The sequence below is a fragment of the Dromiciops gliroides genome, chromosome 5, assembly GCF_019393635.1.
Source record: "Dromiciops gliroides isolate mDroGli1 chromosome 5, mDroGli1.pri, whole genome shotgun sequence".
NCBI classification, from domain to species: Eukaryota; Metazoa; Chordata; class Mammalia; order Microbiotheria; family Microbiotheriidae; genus Dromiciops; species Dromiciops gliroides.
Genome location: NC_057865.1, coordinates 276,830,308 through 276,854,697, shown reverse-complemented (window position 1 = coordinate 276,854,697; position 24,390 = coordinate 276,830,308). Strand labels below are relative to the sequence as shown.

Below are 24,390 nucleotides of genomic sequence, written 5' to 3'. Positions count from 1 at the left end.
TCATGGGTTAAGATAATTTTATCAAATTCAAGGTATGATTAAAAAAACTTAATTCAACAGGTAAATCTGAAACTAGCTTATCCATTTTGAAAACATTTTAAATGTATTTGATTCTATTTAGATTCTGTTCAACTCAATAAGCATCAAGTATGTCCTATGTTCAGGGTCCTGAGCTAGACACAAAGCCAGAAGTGAAACAGTTACTGCCTTTTAGAAGCTTATATTCTACAAAGGCAGTAGGTTGCCATGATAGGAAGGGGAACACAAACACACAGCTCTTTCCCAGTAATGTGAAATGGAAACCTTCCACATTTGGTTGCCCATACAGGTGCAGGTCCAACCCAGTGCAACTGGTTTTTTTTGTAGGACTTCAGATTTAAAGTTGGAAGGAATCTCAAGGTCCATTTTAGTCTAATTCTCTCATTTTGTAGGCAAGGAAATGGAAACCTAGAGAGTTTAAATGCCTTCTTAAGTTGATATAGGCTGGCCAATTCCCTCATTTTACAGGTAAGGAAACTGAGGCCCAGAAGGGTTAAGAAACATACTCAAGGAATTGAAATCAAGTCTTTTGATTGTGCTCTTTCTCTTACACCAAACTTCCTTTGGGGATTTATTTCCTAGACCCCATTGGCAATTGGGAATGAGTATATGCTAATATTGAATATATATCCCTGAAAAGGAGAAATAAAGGAAAGGTAATTATAAATTTGTAACAAAATCAAGGGAGAATAGCCCTTCCTTTTTTTTTTTTTTTAAAGTAAGGCAATGGGGGTTAGGTAACTTGCCCAGGGTCACACAGCTAGTAAGTGTGAAATGTCTGAGGCCGGATTTGAACTCAGGTACTCCTGAATCCAGGGCTGGTGCTTTATCCACTGTGCCACCTAGCTGCCCCTGACCCTTCCTTTTATAGGTGAGGAAACAAGTTCAGAGAAACAAAATGAGTTGTCCAGGGTCACACAGGTAGTCAATGGAAGAACCAGGATTCTAGCCTCAGTCCTCTGGCTATTACATGTAACTTTAGAAAAAAAAACTGCCTTTAAACAGTATTTCTCAAACTGGAACCAATGATCTTTGGTCCTTGGTTGTCAATCAGGAAACTAGATCTTCCTCTCTCTCTCTCTCTTTTCTTTAGGCTATAGAGAACTTGAGTAGGGTATAAGGGGAAAAAAGGCCATGTCTTCTACATGTCAGACTAGCCAAGTCAATGTCAAATTTTAATAACTTATTGAATTTTTCAACTCACCACTTGCCTTTGCTGTCGTTTTGAACCAGAATAATGAAAACGAGACAGCGCTACACTGCGCTGCTCAGTATGGACACTCGGAGGTCGTCGCTGTCCTCTTGGAGGAGCTCACAGATCCTACTATCCGAAATAGCAAGTTGGAAACCCCCCTGGATCTGGCGGCCCTCTACGGTCGGCTGCGGGTGGTGAAGATGATCATCAGTGCCCATCCCAACCTCATGAGCTGTAACACCCGCAAGCACACGCCCCTGCACCTCGCTGCGCGCAACGGTCATAAGGCTGTGGTGCAGGTGCTGCTGGAGGCAGGGATGGATGTGAGCTGTCAGGTGAGGGTGCGCTGAGCTTCCTTTCTTGACTATGATGCCTAGTGTCACTGCCTTATTTGAACTTCATATTAGCAATGATAATAGTATTGACAATATTATTAAAACAATATTAACAATATTATGAAAATGATATTGACATGGACAATGTGGATATTGTCAATATAAACATTGAAATGAACAGTAATAACTAACATTTTTTTTTTGCGGGGCAATTGGGGTTAAGTGACTTGCCCAGGGTCACACAGCTAGTAAGTGTTAAGTGTCTGAGGTCGGGTTTGAATTCAGGTACTCCTGAATCCAGGGCTGGTACTCTATCCACTGTGCCATCTAGCTGCCCCAATAACTAATATTTTAACAAACATTTTAAACAATAGATGATTCTAATTTAAAAATTAATTTTAAACATTAATAGACATTTTAAGGTTTGTGGATTGCTTTATATATGTGAGCTCATTTGATTCTTATAGCAACTTTGTGAATTAGTTGCTATTATTTTTTGTTCCTGTTTCATAGGTGAGAAGCTAAGTGGCTTGTCTAGAATCAGACAGTTGACGAGTGTCTGAGGTGTCGAGACTTAGACGCAGATCTTTTTGACTCTGAATTTGGGCCTGTCTCTTATGCCACATTGTCTGTCAGGCAAAGGAATAGGATTATAGAGTCAAAGGGGCTTTGCAGTCCTCTAACCTCTTTAGAGAGGCTATGTGCATTGCCCAAGGTCACACAGACGGTAAGTAAGGAGCTGAGATGGGATTTGAAAACAAGTCCTCTGACTTGAAATCTAGTGATTTCTTCCATTCTGTGTTGCCACCTTTTTTGGTATGTGGAAAAAGCCTTGGATTGGGAATCAGAGGACCTGCGTTTGAATTCCTTGATTTTTGATTAAGTGACTTTGTGACCTGAGCAAGTTGCTTAACACTGCCTTAGTTTGCTCATCTGTAAAATGAGTTGGAGAAGGAAATGGCAAACTGCTCCAGTATCTTTGTCAAGAAAAACCCAAATGGGGTCATGAAGACTTGGACATGACTGAAAATGACTGAGCAACAACAAAAACAACACTTCTCCCCTCTTGTTCTCTGTTTTTTTATATGTAAAAAATGAGGGGATTATCTTTAAGATTCCAGCTTTAGATTCTGTGGGGAGGCAGCAGTATGTATTAGAAAAAGGGCTTGGACCTCAAATCAGGAAGATCTGGGTTTAATTCCTGTCCTTTAACCTGTAGTCTACTTATATGGCCCTAGGTAAGTCACTGAAACCTCAGTTTCCTCACCTATAAAATGAGGATCACTTTTGTTGTAGTAGTTAGCAGTGTGTGAGGATCAAATGAGACCATGTATGTTAAGCCCTTGGCAAAACTGAAAGAGCTGAATAGTCTGCCATTGTTATTATGATAGTAATTGTTATTATAGTGTGATCCATAGGTCTTCTATATCTCCTCTGATCCTAGGATTCAAACTTGGGTCTTCTCACTTGAGGAAGATCACTTGTTCCAACCAAAGTATTCTGCTTCTGTACGTGCACTGTCCTAAGTTCTGGGAATGCAAAGGAGACACTCATTGAAAGTTCATTACAAGCTTGTGCTGTACTAGTACTGGGAATACAAAGAGAAAAATGAAACAATGTCTGCCTGTGGTGGATATAGAGCAAAGACCTGAGTTCAAATCCTCTCTCAGTAGTAAATTTAAGAGATGGAATTTGAACTCAACCTTTCTGACATAAAATCTAGTGGTCAAATCCACTTTCCCATGCTGCCTTGGCTAAGGACTAAGAACTTCTTTTCACCAAAGTAGACCAGAGTCCCTTTCTTCAGGATTGAGGACAAAATGAAGCATCTCTCTCTTTTTCTAATCTCTCTCTCTATCATCTATCTATATAGTTCTATACCTATATATACCAATACATATGTATGTATACACACATATATGGCTACACAAACCATACATATATGTATATATCCATGTATATTATTATATATAGAGATAGAATAATATATCTATATATACTTACATAGACAGAGTTGCATTATATATAACAATATATGTGCGTATATATTATATGTATATGTATAGTTATTATAACCTTAGGAAACCTTAATCTTTATTTCATGTGTTTCTGCTTCCTCACAAAATGGTAAGCTTCTTGAGGGCAGAGCCTATATGTTCATATTTACATTTTCTTTAGCTCTGAATATAAGGTCATATACAAAGTAGATACTAAAGGTACATTGAATTGAGTTTTTTACTGAATTTTTTTGTTAGCATCAGCCTTTTGGTTTCTCTAGTCAATCCCTCATTACTTTAAGATAAGTACAGTATGTTTTTCTACCATAGACAACCCTCTAGAGTAATGCTCTATGCAATAGCTAAATGTAAGTAGGGTGTCCCCAAAGTCTAAGTTATTATGTAAGCTTTACATAGCTTAAAAAGATGTAGGCTTAATAGAGTGATGTATCTATAGAACTCTATAGATAGATAGATAGATGATAGGTAGATAGATGATAGATTTTTTTAAAGTTTATAAGCACTTTAAATATTATCTTATTAGATTCTCTCTGTGAGGATGCGTGGTGCTATTATTATCCAAATTTTATTCCTGAGGAAACTAAGGCCTCAAGAACTTAAGTGACTTGTCTAGGATCATACAACTAGCACCTGTATAAGGCAAAATTCCAACTTAAGTCTTCTTGATTTTGAGTCCAGTATTGAATTCTCCATTTCACCTCATTAACATACACCATTTATTCTAGGAATAAATAAGTCATGATATAATAGGAATCACATATTTGCCTTGGCAAAAGGAGAAGAGATTTGATAAGAATTGAGGAAAATGAGGCAAGGAGGGCCCTGTGATTTGCCTACAATTACTTAGCTTCAGAGATGAGATTCAAACTCAGGGCCTTTGACTCTAGAACCAGGACCCTTTCCATTTGAAAATATCTTGGTTAGCCTGAAACAGAAACTTTCCCAAACCTTCCTGTATGTTGAAATAGGTCCTATAGGCCCCCAAGGTATAAGTGGAGCTCACTTGAATTAGTGAGGATGGCCTGTCCCATAATGACGTCTGTTATGTAGTCAGAAAAGCAAAGACCCACCAATGGAAAGTTCTGCTTTCTGACCTGAACTTCAGGGCTTCCTAAATATATGCTGTTAGCTACCCTTGATTTCTGATACGTGATCCTCCCCTCAATTGTAAAGTAAGTTTCCCTGCCTTAACATAGGGGTTCCATACTCAAAATATTCTATTTGTAATGCTAAGTTTCTGTTGCTGGTCTGTTTTGAGTTCTTGCTATTTCTGAGCACAAAAAATTACCAGCCCAATCCACTTGAACAAAAAAGCTCCTCTTCCCCGCCCCAAGCTATATAGGTTGTGGAAATTGCTTCAAGTAGAACTGTCCGTATGTTTCTAAGTAATCACAATCTGGGTTTCTTGCCTGGAATTTTTTTTATCCAGTGAAAGTGACTGATGAAGGGTTTTGTTTTGTTTTGTTTTGTTTTTTTGATGAGGGGAGGGGAGAGAGGGGCCAAAACTGCTAAACATGTTTATTGTTCAGTTTTTTCACTCATATCTGACTCTTTGATGCCATTTTGGGGTTTTCTTGGCCAAGATGTTGAAGTGGTTTGCCATTTCCTTCTGCGGCTCATTTTACAGGTGAGGAAACTGAGGTCAGGAGGGTTAAATGACTTGCCCAGTGTCACAGAGCTAGTAAGTGTCTGAGACTGGACTGGAACTCATGAAGATGAGTCTTCCTGACTCCAGGCCCAGCACTCTATCCGCTGCACCACCTTGCTGCTCAAATTGATATTGCTGTTTGTCAAGTATATAAAGTGTTAAATGGATCTATTCTCCTATGGCCTCTCTTAGCATCCCTGTATCTTTTCAGACCAAAGTACCTCTCCCTCTCCACTGGTACCCTCCTGCCATTGTAATATAAATTTCTTGGGGTCAGGGACTGTCTATGCTTTTGTATTTGTACCTGCAGCTCTTAGCCCCTGCTTAGCACATAATATGTGCTTAATAAATGGTCATTCATTCCTTTGTTCTCTAGCCTTACTTTACTGTATTCAACTGGATTCAACAAGCTTTTATTAAGTATTTACCGAATACCAGACCCTGAATAAAGACATATAAAAGGGGTCCCTATCTTCAAGGAGCAAGCATTCTTCTGAGGGATTGATACCAACAAATAAATAAGGAATAAATGCGAAGTGATTTGAAGCTAAAGAGAGCAGTTACCAATTAGCTGGATCAGAAGAGGCTTCCTGTAGGAGGTGGTGCATTAACTGGGCCTCGAAGCAAGCGTAGGCTTCTGAGAATCAGTGTAGAGGAAGAGACGAAGGCCAGGCTTATGGATCTGCCCATCCAGAGATCCTGAGGTGGGAAATGGGGTATAGAATTCAGGGAGCACTAAGTACATCAGTTTGTCTGGAAGCCAAATGTTTGAATGGGAATATGGGAAAATAAATGTCTCCTCCTCACCCCCCACCCCCCCCTCCAATATAGTCATGCAAGCCACTTCCCTTCTTGGCACACCAGAATAAATTCAACAGGATATTTTGGGAATCAGGTAGCCATAACATTTCTACCCATGAGATCACAGGAACATAGAGCTAGAGTGTGAGGAACCTCAGGAGATAGCCCCTCCAAATCCCCTTATTTTACAAATGAGGAAACTGAGTCAAGGAAGATGGCATGACTGGCCCAAATTCACATCGGTAGTAAACAACCAATCAATGAACAGTTACTAACTGCTTACTGCGTGCTAAGCACTGGCAATGTAGAGAAACAACAGCAGCACAGTGGTCCTTATTCTCAAGAAGCTTACATTTGAGGCAGGATCATAACATTCATGCAAATATGAGGATATAAGGAAAGGAGGACAAAGGGCCATGTCAGAGGAGACGGCGCTACCAACTGGGGAGACCAGGGCAAGCTTCCTGCAGATTGTGGCGCTTCAGCCGAGTCTTTTTTTTTGGCAGGGGGGCAGGGTGTTGAGGGTTAAGTGACTTGCCCAGAGTCACACAGCTAGTAAGTGTCAAGTGTCTGAGTCCAGATTTGAACTCAGGAACTCCTGAATCCAGGGCCAGTGCTTTATCCATCACACCATCTAGCTGCCCCCACTTCTGCTGAGTCTTGAAGGAAGCCTAGAGAGTCCAAGAAGACTCATAGATGAGGAGGCACAGTCTCCCAGGCCGGGGGGATGGGGCAGCCTGTGCACTTGGGAGGCTCTTCTGACTCAGAAGCCTGCAAACATATCTTGTGCTCTGGTAAATCAATGGGAAAGGTCTCTTATAGCAGTTCCCCAATCAGAATTTCTTCTGGAATGAGTGGTGGGAGGACAGGAGAGGAAGGGGGAGAGGAGAGGGAGAGAGAGAGACAGACAGACAGACAGATAAAGAGAGAGAGAGACAAAGAGAGAGACAGAGAGAGAGAGAGAGAGAGAGAGAGAGAGAGAAGGGAGAAGGGAGAGGGAGAGGAGAGGGAGAGGGAGAGGGAGAGGAGACAGACAGACAGACAAAGAGAGACAGACAGACAGAGGGAGAGGGAGGAGAGGGAGAGGAGAGAGAGGGAGAGGGAGAGGAGAGAGAGTGAGAGTGAGCAAGAGAGAGAGACAGAGAGAGACAGACAGACAGACAGAGAGGGAGAGAGAGGGAGAGAGAGGGGGGAGAGAGAGAGAGAGAGAGAGAGAGAGAGAGAGAGAGAGAGAGAGAGAGAGAGAGAGAGAGAGAGAGAGCGAGCAAGTGCGAGAGCCAGCGCCAGCCTTCACTTCGCCTAAGGCATTCTCACTGAAACTCAGTTTAGGATTTAATCTTGTAAATCGCAGGGGAGTTTCAAACCGAGTTGTTAATATGTCTCTAAATTATCCTGCAGACTAATTAATCTGCCACCAGCTCTGCCAGGCTTAGCTGAATAATTTTTCATTCCCAGAAAAAAGACTTCTTTTTTGTTCTTTTAATTCTTTGGTAATCAATTAATTTTTCTGCATTATCTAAATGAACTGTCATATGATTCCCAAGGAAGTTCACTGAGGAAATGTAAATGTCTGCCCTAGTTTTAAGAGTTTAATGCCAAGTGAAGGTTTCCTAGCAGTTCATTCAACTGAGTAAGAAGAAGAGCATCAGCCTGTTTGTTATTTTGAACTACGCCAGGATGCTTTAGCATGTTTAGGACTCCTTAATTAGCTGAGTCACTGATTAAGGGGGAAAAAAACCCCAAACATAACATAAAAACAATTCCACGTGGTAAATTACGTGGTGCACAGGCTTGGATTTTAACTAAACCCCGTTTTTCAACTAGATCTCTTTGAAGTGTAGATAGTTTTTGAGCCTCTTTGGTCTCCTCTGGAATTGTAAATATTTATAACCTGCTGTTTGTATTCACTGCTTCCATTTTCTAAGAGTACTTTAAAATCATAACAAATATTTGGATTAATAATCTTCATCTTTTGGTACCTGATTTGGTCAATTGTATATTGTATCCAGTTCTTAAACCTATTCAAGACCCTCTAACGAGTGTTAGTAGGCTATGTAGGTGGGTAGCACAGTGGATAAAGCATTGAGCCTGGAGTCAGGAAGACTGAATTTAAATCCAGCCTCAGACACTTTTTAGGTGTGTGACCCTGGACATGTCACTTCCCCCTGTTTGCCTCAGTTTCTTCATTGGTTAAATGAGCTGGAGAATGAAATGGCAAATCACTCACATATCTCTGCCAAGAAAACCCCAAATGGGGTCATGGAGAATCAGACGTGACTGAAAAACAACTGAACAGCAACAACTAGGCTATGTGGTCCTGTAGGAACAATAGTTTGGAGCCAGAGGGTATGGGTTCAGATCTCAGCTCTGCCAGTTACAACTTGGGTGGGCTTGAGAAGTTACTTAATTTCTCTGGCTCACAGTTAACTTCACTCTTCCAATAGTCTAGAAGACATCTAAGGTTCCTCTCTAGCTCTAAACTTGTGATCTCAAGTGACCTGATAACCAGGCTTGATAGTTGGTCTGTAAGAGTGTGCACAAAATGGATCCATTTTAATTAACAAAGGAGCTGGAATTTCTATGGTAAATATTACATTCTAAAGTATTAAGAAAAAGTTGTGTGTGTCATTCATGATCAAAGGATCCGACTGTGATATATCTACACATATTTAACTCAGGGTTGGATTGGCAAGGTCAACACTCGACATTGCTTGTTATCTTCAGAGACTTCATGCCTAAAATTTGAGCTAGTTTTCACCAAAAAAATATGGTGCCTTAATATGGAACAAGGATCAAACAGTTGATATTTATTAAGTGTCTACTATATGCCAGGCACTTTTCTAACTGCTGGGTCAATCTTTTACAAAAATGTATATGTGGGGGCAGCTAGGTGACACAGTGGATAGAGCACTGGCCCTGGATTCAGGAGGACCTGAGTTCAAATCTGGTCTCAGACACTTGACACTTACTAGCTGTGTGACCCTGGGCAAGTTACTTAACCCCAATTGCCTCACCAAAAAAAAAAGTATATGTGTATATATACACATATATAGGTATGTATGTGTGTGTGTATATATATATAAAATGTGAGTGTAGAATATAAAATATGTATATATGGGCATGTATGTATACATGTGTACCCATGTATTTATGTATATATACCCATGTGTATATACACACATACCCATATATATACATATATTTCCTTGTATGTCTATTTATCTCTCTATATCTACATTAGTTTAAACATAAGTTTATATGTATATATGTGTATATATGTATATGTTAGTGTGTAGATATGTGTGTATATGTATGTGTGTATATATCCAGAATCTTCAAAAAATGAAAGTAATTATTTTAAAAAATAAAAATGAAAAAGTCTACGTATTGAATAGCTATTTGATTCAATTCAGTAAGCCTTTATTAAGTGTCCACCATATGGAAGACACATGCAAAACATTGTGCTAGGTATGGTTCATGGCTCACCATGTTGTTTAAATTGTTAAGGATAGCGATGGAATCTAGAAGGGTTCTGGTGACCTGGGCCAATATGGAGAAGCCAAGGAAAGAGGGGGTATCCATGAAAACCAAGAGAGCAAGGTCTGGAGGAGCAAAGGAATAGGCTATGGCAGGATTTGTCAGAGTCCAATCTCCCAAATTCAGCACCACCAACAACGTTTATTTAGCATCTGTTGTCATTTGTTGCTAGATTCTCTCATTTCTTCATCCACAGCCTTTGTCACACCTTTGCCCTTTTCTCCACTCATACTGTCAGTGCTGTCACATCATCTCTTGTCTAAATCACTGCTCTGGCATCCCACTTGGTTTCCCTGCCTCAGAGTGATTCTTTCCCCAGTCCATCTTCTGCTCAGTGCCCGGTGTGATCTTCCTACAGCACAGGTTTGACCACACCTCTCCCTTACACAGATATCAGTTCTGCTCTTACCCCTAAGATCATATGTAAATTCTTCTTTTTGGTAGGAAAAGCCCTTCACAGACTATGTTACCTAATAAATGCTTGTCGATTGATTGATGCTATGTAATAATAGCTAACTTTGTTGTTATTATTCAGTCGGTTTTCAGTCATGTCCAACTCAACCCCATTTGGTATTTTCTTAGCAAAGATCCTGGAGTGGTTTGCCATTTCCTTCTCCAGCTCATTTTATAGATGAGGAAACTGAGGCAAACAGGGTTAAGTGACTTGCCTAGGGTCACAAAGCTAGTAAATATCTAAGGTTGAGGAGTTTAGTAAGAGAATTCATGCCAATAGGAAAAATAAATATAAGCTTATTGAGAAATGTGGGAAATGCTTTTGATAACATAGTCCTTCCATTCACGATACTTTGAAATATTGATGATTTTCTAATAATCTATCCTTTGTCTATGGATTCAGTCTTGTCTTTGATTCCTGGCAGAATATATCGTGGAATGGATGATTAGTGAACATTTGAAAAGGGAAGCAGTGATCAGAAAGAGTCAGTATTACTTCCAGAACACATCATGCCTCACTAACCTTATTTGACTTTCTTGCTAGACTAGTAGAGAAGAAGGATGCTTAAAAAATAAGAGTTTGGCTAGAATTTAGCAAAGCATTTGACAAAGCACCCCAACAGTCTGGTGGAAAAGACAAAGATAAGAGCTAAGCACTATGACATTTAGATTTGTAACTGGTGGAGAGGGTGGACTTTGTGGATGATATTAAGTCAGAAGAAAGTCTTAAGTGGAGTGCCCCAGCGATCTCGCCTTGACCCTGCATGGATAAAAATTTTCGTCACTGGTTTGTATAAAAGCACAACTGACCTATCATATTTGCAGGTGACACAGAGTTGAGGGAGAAAGCTAGAACACTTCAGATGACAGCATCCAAACCCCCCCCCCCAACACCAAACCAAAACCAAAACTCAACTGGCTAGATCATAGGACTAAGTCTGTTAAGATGAAATTGATGAAAAATAAGTGCACTGTCTTATCAGACACCAAAAGTCACACGTCCAAGATGGAAAGGGATAGTTAGGTAGCGGATCATCTGAAAAAAGAAAGACCTGGAGCTTTTACTGGGTCATAAACTCCATATGAGTCTGTGTGATGCATGGACCAAAAAGACCGTTACATAATCTTGTGCTTCTTTGGATGGCATGGATCCAGCACTAGGGAGATGATAGCCCTGGACAGAGCGTAGCTGGAGTATAGATCCACACTTGGATATGGGCATAGACAAGCTGACAGCATCTAGAGGAGGGTACCCAGGATGACTGAGGGCATGAGTATCATGCCACACGAGCACCAGGTGAGGGGTTAGAAATGTGCAGCCTGGAGTAGAGAGAGGGGCAGGAGAACTATCTTCAGATTTGTGAAGGGCTTTCTTGTGGAAGATGGAATTAGGCTGATGCTCTTTGTCCCCAGAGGAAAGAACTAGTAGCATTAGGTAGAAGTGGAATAGAATCAATTTAGATTTAAAGGACCAGAGAGGAAAGAACTTATAAGCCATTGAATCCGACCTACTCCCTCTTCATTTTGCAGATGAGAAATATGAGACCCATGGAGACTTGCCCAGGGTCATGCAGGGAGTATTTGGGGTAGGACTTGAACCCTGGGTCTACCTGAGTCCAAGTCTGGTGCCCTATCCACTATTTCAAACATCTTTTAAATGTTTGATATAAGAAAATATTAGACAGTTGGGTGGTGCATTGGATAGGGCAGTGAGCCTAGAGTCAGGAAGATCTCAGTTCACATGTGTCCTCAGATGCTTACTAGCTGTGTGACCCTGGGCAAGTCACTTAAACCTGTTTGCCTCAGTTTCCTCAATTATAAAATGAACCAGAGAAGGAAATGGCAAACCATTTTAGTATCTCTGCCAAAAAAACCCCAAATGAGGTCATGAAGAGTCAGACAAGACTGAAATTATTAAACTACAAGAAAATAATGCCTAACAATTAGAATAGTCCCAAAGTCAATTATATATAAGGAATGAATGAAGGAAAAAAATGGATGGATGCAAGCTAAATATTTGGCTAATTGTTAGCAATACAAATAGAGAAAGCAAGCCAGTCCCTGTTCTCAAAGAGCTCATACTCAAACACACAAATGCTCAAAATAAAAGACATAAAAATCAAGTCAGACCCAGGGTAGATGGAAAGGCTCAGAAGTCCTAATGACATAGTTGGTCCAAGGTCCCAAGATCCTTGAGTTACATAAGTAGCTCAGATGACTGTGTTTGAGAGGACTGTAAGGTCTACGAGCAAATCAGGTGGTCAGGCCTGGAGCACCTCATGAAGCAGAAGCCTATTGGTCATCTGTCTCCTGGAAAGGAATGACTCTTGGCTCCTTTCTCATCCAAGCCCTATGAACAGTCGGACAACCCTGGGGAAGAGGGAACAGGCAAAGAGATGGGTGGCCCCCTCCTCCTGCTTGTGAGGGGAATTCTCACCCTTCAACTGCTTGGATGGGTTTGGGGGGGCAATGGGTTATTTCTCATTGTGGGTCTTTTAGCACAGACTCTTGCTCAGGCTGGACTAGGTGACCCTTGAAGTGATTCCTGGTCATAATTTACCCTACATGCCTTCTCATCCTTTACTCTGCGTCCCTTTATTCCTCCTAATCTATAGTGCATCTATTGAATTGAAAAATATATAAAGTGACCCACAGCTCATTTAGAGACCCTATGGCATAGTAGATAGTAGATAGGCTTGGAGTCATAAGGACCAGATTCACAGTGAGTAGTGATCACTCACGAGCCGGGCAAACTTCCTCACTCCTCTAGGCTTCCACTCCCTCATCCCTAAAAATAAGGGGGTTAGTCTTGATGGACTCTAAGGTCCCAACCATATGTGTCTCTCATATGATCAAGTGGGTCCTCTCTGTGGAACATCTGGTGAGTTATCATACCTAGCTGGCCCCCAGCTGCTGCTGATCGCGAGCATCTCTCTAGTGCTTAGTATGTGCTGGCCACTGGGCTAAGCGCTTTACAAATTTTATCTTGTTTGCTTCTCACAGCAGTCTTGGGAGTGATATTATTATCCCCATTTTATGGATGAGGAAACTGAGACTGAGAGGTTAAATGACTTCCTGAGGGCCACATAGCTAGTAAGGGTCTGAGACTGGATTTGAACTTAGGTCATTCTGACATCAGGCCCGTCTCTCTTAACACTATAGCACCTGGCTCTTCTTGAATTACCTGTCTAAATCTAAGTTCTCAAAGGGTAATTGCTCCTGAAAAGAGAAGATGTTTATTCAGGCAGGGCATGAGCTTCTTTTTCATCCAGCTGCCCTGATCTGGGGAAGGAGGGGGTTAGAGGAGAGAGTGTTTGGAGTTTCCATCTGTTCTTGTACTCTCCGATGTTCTAATTCTGAGGCCAAGCAGGAAATAGGCCACCTTGAGTCTGAAATCCCTTGTCCTCAAAACTGTCCTGCTTAGGACTTGGTCACCTTGGAGCAGAGCACTTCCATAAGGTTGCTGTTCCTAGCCTGGCTTGTGACACACCTGGCTTGTGGCCGCCCTCACATCTCTCTTCCCCTTCCTCTTCTTGCCAGTCTTTCCCTGTGACCTCTCACGTAGCTTTCATGTCCAGTGTAACTCTTGGCCGCCCTCCTTCCGATGACTGCTCAGTCCGTGTTATATCCAGGGTTGGGGAAAACCCCCTTCTTAAGCAACAAGTTTCTATTTTTTTTCTGATGACCAGGGTGGAAAAAATTTAAAACAAGATGACCCCTTGGTCTCTTGAATATCACAGCTCTTTTAAAAAATGCTTTTTAAACATGTCAAAGGGAGAGTGCTGGACAAAGTCTCCTGAAAACTCCTTCTGATGCTAAGAATCTGTGATTTTTAAAAGAGCATTATAATGTTGGGAAGAGAGGGTTCTAGGCCTGTGATTTCATTGATGTGGGTGATAACCCGGTGTGTAAACTCCCTTTTTCAAGGTGCATCAGCCACTCTTTGAAACCTATAGGTTTCATGAAAAGTTCAAGATTTATGCAGTCACATAGCTAGTATTGGGGGGGGGGTGGAGGAGAAGAGAAGTAGGAGAGCAGGACTCACATCTAGGCTGTCTTGATTCTAAGAATCATTCTCAATTCATGGTTCTTTATAATATTGGTTTTATTTGTTGTTGTTCAGTCATTTTTTAGTCATGTCTGACTCTTCATGACCCTATTTTGGGTTTTCTTGGCAAAGATAGTGGAGGGATTTGCCATTTCCTTGTCTAGCTCATTTTACAGATGGGAAAACTGAGACAAACAGGGCTAAGTGACTTCCACAAGGTCACACAGCTAGTAAGTGTCCGAGGCCAGATTTGAACTCTGAAAGACGAGTCTTCTTGACTCCAGGTCTTACATTCTATCTACTGTACTACCTAGCTGGCCCCTAATACTGTAATATATACTATATTAATAGTTATAATGTTTATGGTATCAATATATTGTACTTATATACATAGACATGCCTTACATATTTACCTACGTATTAGGTAAATTATATAGAGAATATATGTAGATAGTTAAAAGTAAAATATTTGTAGAATACAGATTCTGTAGCTAATGGCAATATTAATGGTTAAAATGTTGGAGTATTTTGTAATTAGAACCATTAACATCATTGATTTAGGTTATACTTATATTTTACCTTTATACACACATATCTCTCTATACTTAACATTATAAGCATATATAAGATATGTATATATTGAATATATGAACATTCAATCACACATGCGTATCCACATATATGATATTCTATCTTATGTGTCTATGTATAATTATATGACAGTAACATACAAATATATACATGTGTATACATGTATATGCACCTTTATATACATGTATTGGGTGTCTCAAAAGTTTTATTGAAGTGTTAAGATTTTATACACACACACACACACACACACACACACACACACACACACACACACAGAATCTGGCCTGTAATTTCACTGCTCTGGAAAGTTCCCCTAAGTTGCTTCTTCTTCCAGTGCCTGTCTGTACTTCATCTGTGCTGGCTATGATCTTAGAGTTACCTGGGACCCTGAAAAGATGGGACATGCCCAGGATCATGCAGCCAGTTTGTGTCAGAGGAGAAACTTGAACCAAGGTCATTGTGGCTGGGAGGCCAGCTTTCCGTCCACTCGGCCACACTGACTCACAGAATAATGATTAGTACTACGACAGTAACAACCAACATTTTAGGCATTTTAAAGTTTACAAAACATTTAACAAAGTATTATTGCATTTCTTCTTCCTAGCAACCCTAAGGTAAGTGGTATTATTATCCCCATTTTATAAGTAAAGAAAGTAGACTCACAGAAATTGAGTGACTTACCCAGAGTCCCACAGCTAGTGGGGTATTTGAACACGTCTTCTTAAAGCCACGTCTAGCTTGGCTCCCTATCTATTTAGCCACCCTATCTCTCTGGGTACTCCTCTCCTGCCTTGATATTTTGAGTCTGGCCCTGGGAAAAAAGCTGTGAGGATGGGAGAGACAATGATCAGAGCATCTATGATCCTCCTGGAATGACCTTCATTAACCTTGGAGTTTCTCATCCCCACTTACTCAAGAAAAGTGACTCACCTTCAGTTCCGCAGGACCAGGAGCAAGGTTAATTGGAAGTGAGTTGTCTTCTGAGTCCTGCTTTCCTGCAGCAATCCCTCACATCCCTGAAGAGGGCCAATTACAGCAGAGCAGGAGTTCCCGCAAGGCTCAGGCTGTTTCTGCCTTTTGCTTAGAGAGGCCTCTGCTGGCAATAGGGTTGTTGTGTCAGAACAGAAAAAAAAAGGAGAGGTTTGTGTTGGGAAGGTTGGGGAGGAGAGTAATAGAAAACAGCTGGAATGAGTGTGTGTGTGTGTGTGTGTGTGTGTGTGAGAGAGAGAGAGAGAGAGAGAGAGAGAGAGAGAGAGAGAGAGAGAGAGAGAGAGAGAGAGAAGGAAGGGATAAAAGGGAGAGGGATAGGGAAATAGGGAGAGGACAAAACAGGAAAATAGATAAAGAGAAGGGAGGAAGGGAGAGAGAAGGAATCAATGAGAAGGATGGAGAGAGGGAATAGATTGGGAGAAAGAAACTTGGGCAAATATCCCATAAATATCCATTTAAGTTGACATTCATCACCCTGTTGGTGATTTTTGTTTTGTTTTTGCTAGTTTAAATGAGGATAAATGACTACCTTGGCAGTGGTCATATGCACAGTGAAATGAGGCAGTGAGAACAGAAGGATCTAGAAACTTGCAGAAAATACTAAATAGAAATGGAAGGTAGAAACTAGAGAGACTTTTAAACTAAGAGTTCCCTATGAAAGCATAAGCATGTTATTATTAATAGGATAAAATGCCTTTAAAGGAGTCTCTGTTTTTCTGGAAGTATGTAGTCATGAAATAATTTCAATTTTTGTGTCCAATAGGAGGTGGAATTAAAAAAATATTAGAGGCATATGGACAATGTAAAGAACATAAAGGGTTTTGTAAACCTTAAATGGTCATATAAATGACATCTTCCATTGTTCTCTATCCTGCATGTGTCCCAACTAGAGACTTGAGAAGGAAGAATCACTGGTCAAGGGCTAGATAAGACAAGACCTTTAAGGTCCTTTAGTCTTACCACATTTTGTAAATCAGGGAACTGAAGTCCAGGTAGGTTAAGTGACTTGACTAAGGTCACAAAGGATGTTATAGATCATCTAGGCCAACTTTATTTTAAAGATGAGGAAACTGAGGCCCCTAAAAATTAAGTGATTTGCCCTGGGCTACATAGCTAGTAATCAGCAGATTGTACAGATATAATAGGATCATAGGCTTAGAGCTGGAAGGGACCTGGGAATTTATATAAGTCCTCTCATTTTTTAAAATCTTTTTTTTGGTTGGGCAATGAGGGTTAAGTGACTTGCCCAAGGTCACACAGCTAGTAAGTGTCAAGTGTATGAGGCTGGATTTGAACTTAGGTCCTCCTGAATTCAGAGCCAGTGCTTTATCCACTGTGCCACCTAGCTGCCCCCAGTGTTACACTTTTAACCCTTATATAAATGTGGTATTAACTTCTGAGAATCTTGCCACAGAGTATTTTATAAACTTTAATATCTCTCTTGACTTTAGAACTATTTCCAGGTCACTCCATCTTGTGATAAATTTCCTCTTATTTTTTCAGAAAGGAAAAATTAATCTTAATAGCTGTGAATGTGAGTGTGTGTGTATATAAGTTTGCTTTCATAGAATCAAAATATATTTCATCATGGATCTTCCTTTTCATTTTTCCTCAATGTTCCTCAATGTTTATATGTCTTTATATTCTGTTGTATGAAAAAATCAATTTTAAATGCATTACATGGAGTACTTTTACCTTGGAATACAGTAAAGGATATAAATATAAGCTTACATTTTTAATTTGGACAGCAGTGTGGTTTTTGTTTTTTGCTGTTCAAAAAATGATCTTCCTTTACTCAAGGGAGGATTTGAATTCAAGGTCACTCACCATATAAATGATTCTCTTATTTGGAATCTGATGAATGTGGGGTCAGAGGATTTGGGCTTGAATATCAGCTCTAGTATTTGATACCTGTATGATTTTGGGAAAATCAACCTATTTGGGCCTTAATTTCTTCATCTGTAAAAATGAGTTTGGACTGTTGTCATTCAGTCATGCCTGACTCTTCATGACCCCATTTGAGTTTGTTTTGTTTTTTTTTACAAAGATACTGGTATGATTTGCCATTTCCTTCTCCAGCTCATTTTATAGATGAGGAAGAGGAAACTAAGGTAATCAGGGTGCCCAGGGTCACATAGCTAGTAAGTGTCTGAGACCAGATTTGAACTTGGCTCTTCCTGACTCCAGGCCTGGCACTCCATCTACTGCATCACCTAGCAACCCCGAGATCAGATTAAGTGACCTCTGAAGTCCCTTCCAACTTTATATCTCCCTTTCTAATTTATTTTATTAATATTTATACATAACATTTCTAAATTCTAACTTAATCTCTAAATTTAGAGTAAGGCAATATTGGATAGTAAGGTTCTGGACTTCAAGTCAGAAAGACATAGCGTCAAACCTTGCCTAGGCATGTGACTCTGGGCAAGAGTCTCAGACAATTCTAATTCCATAGATGCTCTCTGGGTAGGTGGCAGTAACATGTGAAGATTAAGCCTGGGTTCCCGAGATCCTTCCTGGCTGTGTGACTCTGAGAAAGTCTTTTAACCTCCTTCAGCCTTAATTTGTTCTTCCATAAACTGTGGCTGTTACCTCACATTTACAGCACTGTTGTCAGGATCCAATGAGGTGAGTAAAGTGCTTCACGAACCTTAAGGCGTTATTGTTACCATTGTTATTATCATTATGAGCGTCACTCAGAAAGCAATAGAGAGATGCATGGTAGCTGCAAGTCAATCTTTAACAGATGAGGAAAAGGTGACCCAGAGAAATAAAACGATTTGCCCAATGGATCTAATGAGATAATAGATGCAAAATGCTTTACAAACTTTAAAACTCTCTACAAGTGTTTGTCATTGTGTATAAAGATCCAAATTGAAAACCCTTTAGGATGTACAACCCAATCAAACAAAATTCCACATGGACCCCCATCATGAAAGATCAGAAATGTGGCTGAATTTCCCTCCCTGCTCTCAGGATGGAATCCCCATCGAGGGCAGGACTTGTTTCATTTCCTGTGTAGATTCAGCGCCCACTGTGGCACTTAATTAAACTTGTTTAATCGAATTGCATTTACTTTGATCTTACAGACTTTCCAAGGTCTCAAAGCTGTGTCTTTATATTTTGCTTTTCTTTTGTTTTGTAGACGGAAAAGGGGAGTGCACTCCATGAAGCAGCCTTATTTGGAAAGGTGGATGTTGTCCGGCTTCTGTTAGAAACGGGTAAGTTCTCATTACCCTCCTTGGAGTATCCCATGCCAGGCAATGTGTTCATTTTAGGAGTCAGAAGGAAAATCACATGTTGTTTCCTTTTACAAAATATTACTCTCACCCCATGTTTTTCCATGGTATTATAGGTGTGGTATATCATGCAAAATTGAGCTCCAGCTTTTGAATATAAATGTCATAAGAACATGACTCTTATCAATGGTAGTTCACTAACACATGGTATGACAACTGAATATTTATAAGCCACATTATGTGTTCATTATCCTAAAGGAGCAGAATAGTTCAACTCCTGTTGTTAAGTGAAGAATTGCATGAGAAACCTTTGAAACTACCTCATAATTTTTCAGTGTTATAAATTCACTTGTTTGCAGTTCTTTTCCCTCCCTCCCTCCCAGCAAGGCATGCTCTTTTGGTGAGAAGAAAAAACTAAACTTGCTAAGAACCTGAAGTTCATTATCTTATGAACAGCTGTGGAAGATGGCATTCCATGAGCCTCTCAATCCAATCATTGGTCAAAAGATGATGGGGTTTTGAGTTAGAAGTATACTTTAGAGAACATTTAATCCAGCCTTTTAATTTGACAGAAGAAGAAACTGAAGCTAAGGAGGTTATAAAATCATAGGGTCAGGACAGCTAGGTGGGGAAGTGGAGAAAGCACCAGCCCTGGATTCAGGAGGTCCTGAGTTCAAATCTGGCCTCAGACACTTGACACTTACTAGCTGTGTGACTTTGGGCAAGTCATTTAACCCTCATTGCCCCTGCCAAAAAAAAAATCACAGGGTCATATATTTAGAGTTGGAAGGGACTTTAGAGCTAATCTTTTCCAACTCCCTGATTTTATAGATGTGGAAATTGAGGCTCAAAGGGTGAAGTGGCTATCTTCAGATCTCTCAGGTAGTAAGTAACAGAGTGGGAATTCAAACCTAGATTGTGAGTTCGAATCTAGTATACATTACAGTTGTTGTAGGCTAGGCAAGACTTGGACTGGTCACCTGGTAGTTTAATTATAGTATTGGAACATAATGACATACCCGTAGTTCATTCAAAAGTTAACAAAAGGAAGTTTACTTAGCCATAGAGAGATACTCAACGGGAATATTGTACTTAGTTGGGTATTATAGGAACCTCCTTGCTCATATACTGAAATGTGCCTGGGCACATCAGTTCAGAGTAAGATGAACTCCCCAGTGTTGGAAGATGTACCAATTCTGAAGAGCTCCAACTCAATGTGGGCCAAGCTGTTATGCCCTTAGGTGAGTGGGATTCTACTTCAGTATGACCTGAGCCACTAGGAAGCTAGTCAAGGACAAACTGGGTTTGACCATAGTCTTTCGGGAGCATCAGATCTTGGGGACAACTTCATGGCCTCTTAGGGAGAGAACTAACCTAATCTACTTGAGCAGAGGCCTGTTTTGGTAGAAATTATCCTATCAACATGCTGTAACATTCTTTCCTAATATGGTGCTGGGTGATTCCATATCTGATCCTAAAGTTTCAATGATTATTCATTCATCTGTTCATCTGTCTGTCTGGTGTTGTCTTTCACATGGAGTGGTTGTGTGGAAGGAGTGCTGAGTTTAGTGTCAGAATATCCAGCTCATCAGCTCTGTAAGACCATCCCATCTTGATTTAGAAAAGCTTTTCACCAGATTGGCCACAAAGACATCAACCGGGGGCCATCGCACCTCATAACTACTACTACTAGAGCATGGGGGGGTTCATAGCATCAAAGGATGCTGAACTGGGAGAGACCTCAGAAATCATCAAGTCCAGCCACCTCACTTTACAGGTAGGGACACTGAGGCACAGCCAGTTTCCAAGACTTTCCTAAGGAAAGGGCAGAGCTAGGATTTGAGTCCAGTTTCCTTGACTCTAAATCCATTTCTGTTTGTACCATACTCTGTTACCCCAATCAACGTTGTTTGTGGAAATATAACTGTACCTTCAAAATAATAAATGCTTAAAGAAATAACCTTGCTCACATCCTGGCACCTGGTGAAGGATTTAGAGTCAGCTCTATCTTGATCTGTGTCAGAGGAATTAGACTGAGTGGTATGTATCTGGAATAAACAAAGAACTATAGTAAGGTAGTTAGAAAGACATGGGTTCAAATCTCACCTGTGAAACTTACTTGCTGAGTGACTTGAAAAATCCTTTAGACTCACTCAGCCTCAGTTTCCTCATCTGTAAGATGGGGAAAATATCATCTAAAGTACCCAACTCTTGGGGTTGTTGGGAAGCTCAATTAGGATAATGTATGGAAGGTACTCGGCTAGTTTTGAAACTCCTTTGTTCTCTCTCTATGTACATAATACATGTATGTATACACATGCATATATAAATATATTTATTAAGATATATGTGTAAGTATCTTAATAATATCTTAATAATAAATGTATATTAATATATATAGTACATATAGGGCATCCTTCAAGTTTTAATATAATTTTTATTAAAGCTATTAAATTATTAAAATGATTAAAGCTATTTTATTAAGGTATTAAAGCTTAAATTTACACAAAGACTCTTGGAACACTATAATTACTTGATGTCAGTCATTATTCAATAGATTATGTATATTATAAAATGTCAATAGTTTTACATATATCACATAACTTTGCATTTTATGCTTTATATACATACAGATACATCTATCTGTCTTATCTGTCTGTCTGTTTGTCTATCTATCTATCTATCTATCTATCTATCTATCTATCTATCTATCTATCTATCTATCTCCTCCATCTGTCATCTGTCTGTCTGCTATCTATATTAGATACATGTCAGTACTTGTTATTTTTTGACTGGCAACAAAAAAGACCAGGAGAAACAAATTTATTAGAGGGAAAAGAAGTATTCATAGAGATTAAAGCCTGCTTCAGCTATCTGTCATATTATAACTTTGATTCTTAATCTCTTCTGTAAATCTGGATAAAAAGGAGAATAGGATTGTTTGGGTGAATGTGTATAAGGAGGTCAAAGGAAGGTTCCCTTTCTCTCTGTGCTAAGGAAGGTACATTGTTTGACCCCTCTGAGGCCAAAAAGGAGGGACTGAGCCCTGTGATTTATAAAAGCTGATGGGATTATGATAGAACAGTCTGTTTTGAACTGTGGAAAATCACAGAGATTAGGTTTTCTTGAGCTTAAGAGCCAATTGCTTCATTAACTGAGTAGCTATAATATACGGTCTCCGGTGACAGAGAAGGGAGCCTTTTAGGGTAATTAGAACACTTCTCAGAAGGGATGGAGAAAGCTGTCTGGTTGGTCCTTGTATTTGTGCACTGATTAAAATGAAATGAAACTAGCTGAGGTCAAACATTTTTATAAAGTTTATTAATGTTCCAGTTAGTCTGAGAGAATGGTTTAGAGCATTGAAAGATAAATGTCTTGCCCAAGGTGAAACAGCCGGGATGTGGCAAAGGTTGGATTTGAACCCAGCTCTCCCTAAGCTCGGAGGTAGGCTCTATGTCTACCATGTCACATGAACTTTCATTGTTCCTTTGGGTTATGGGATAAATTTAATGTTGTTGGGTTTATCTTTTTTCTTTCTTTCTTTTTTTGATCGGTGGAGCTATTAGCAATTTTGAGTGTATAATAGGGTTGTTGGATCATGGATCTGGAAGAGGAAGACCCGTCTACTCCAGTCACTTTTACAGATGAAGAACCTGAGACCCAGGGTAGTTAAGTGTTTGGCCAAGGTCACAGAGCTCCGATCATAGAATAATAGCTTTAGAGCTGCCAGGGACCTTTTAGGTCATCTACTCCAACCCTCATTTATAGAGGAAACAGCCCCAGAGAGGTTAAAAGCATCATCTGTGATAAAGATAAAAACAAAATTGCTCTGAGTCATACAACAAATAAATGATCAAGATGAAATTTGAACCCACATCCTCTGACTCCAAAGTCAGTGCTCTTTTGGCTGAGCCATTGTATCGGAGGGTATTTAGTGGCTACATTCTTCTCTTCCCAAAGGAACAGAACCTTCCTTTGCCCTCCACATACATGCTCACCTGCACTTGTCCCTTTTCCTTTTTAATCCAGATTTATAGAAGAGATTAAAAATCAAAGTTATAATTTGAAAGATCTTTAAAGCTGACTTTGTCTTTATAAGTAAAGATGACAGGAAAGGACACCATAGCAAGCAGTGGCTTCTGTTGGAAAATTTTAAATCCTGGCCAAATAACTATGCAGTTGGAGTCCACTGGCATGTCAGATTTTGGTCTCTTTTATTGTGACGAGCTAATAACACGACTGAGAGGAAGTAGCTGGAGATGCAGCTGTGGTCTTCCCTCTGACATACACCTTGTGTCTGTAGACAAGTTTCTAACATCTCAATGCCCCAGGTAACGTTCTATGTGTTTAACTTTCAAAGAAAGTGATGCTTCAGGTTGGCAAATGGTGTTTCCTTCCCAGGAGTTCTTCACTCCATGGAAATCACAGAACTGGACCACTAGACTGAGAGGCACCAAATGGTATTGCCTAGAGGGTCAGCTTTGAGTCAAGAAGACCTGGGTTAAGGTCCTTCCTCTGTCACCTGTTGGCTATTTGACCATGGACAAGTCAAGTCCGCATTTATTAAGCATTTTCTATGTGTAGGGGCAGCTAGGGGGCACCATAGTGCACAGAGCACTGGGCCTGGAGTAAGGAGGATTCATCTTCAGGAGTTCAAATCTGGCCTCAGACACTTACTAGCTTGGTGACCCTGGCCAAGTCACTTCACCCCGTTTGCCTCAGTTTCCTCATTTGTAAAATGAACTTGAGAAGGAAATGACAAACTATTCCGGTATCTTTGCCAGAAAAACCTAAATGGTGTCAGGAAGAGTCAGACATGGATGAAACAACTGAACAGCAATAGGCACATTTGACCTGTTTTGACATTGATTATCAGGGATCACAAATGCAGAATGAGATGGGGCCTCCTTAGGCCATCTGATCCAACCCCTTCACTTTACAGATGGAGAAACTGAGGACTGGAAAAGTGTGGTGACTTTCCCAATCAGCCAATCAGCCAACAACAAACACTTATTAAAGGCCTACTGTTTATCAGGGGCTATACTCAGTATAGGGGTAGAAGTGAGACAGTCTTTTTTGTCAAAGAACTTAAAGTCATGCAAGTAATCAAAGCTGAGGGTCTGGGGTTCAAACCCTGGTCCCCTCACTCCAAAGATAGATTTCTTTCTCCTGTATCACCCTGTCTTTCCATTATCATGCTATGTGATTTTTTTAAAAAATTAGGAATTCATGTGATTTAGGAATTAAAATTCTCAGGCATTAATATTTTTCTTCCCCTTTTAATAAACTAATACCACCTAGATTATCAAAGAGGGTTCTAAAATTCTTCTTAAGAAAAAAATATTTTGTACTAGTTAATGCTGGCTCCAATTGGGAAGAAATGTAGCCTATTGGATAGAGACCTAAGTTTAAGTCCTGACTTCTTATTAGCTCTGTGACTCTGAGCGAGTTACTTAACTTCTGAACCTCAGTTTCCTCAACTGTAAAATGAGGGAA

At 40.0% G+C, this 24,390-nt stretch overlaps 1 protein-coding gene and 1 long non-coding RNA gene across 2 annotated transcripts in view; one reads left to right on the top strand and one right to left on the bottom strand.

Annotated features, from left to right (window-relative positions):
- Nucleotides 1–24,390, top strand: part of ANKS1B (ankyrin repeat and sterile alpha motif domain containing 1B) — a 1,325,415-nt gene that overhangs the window by 172,016 nt on the left and 1,129,009 nt on the right. Inside the window, 2 exon segments of the mRNA XM_043965259.1 lie at nucleotides 1,273–1,569; nucleotides 18,801–18,876. Of these exon segments, the coding sequence (XP_043821194.1) occupies nucleotides 1,273–1,569; nucleotides 18,801–18,876 (373 nt within the window).
- On the bottom strand, nucleotides 1,301–15,779 carry LOC122727634. The gene is made up of 3 exons (XR_006353165.1): nucleotides 15,596–15,779; nucleotides 5,800–5,934; nucleotides 1,301–1,419 (listed from the first exon to the last, which is right to left on the bottom strand). It is a non-coding gene; the product is annotated as an uncharacterized LOC122727634 (long non-coding RNA).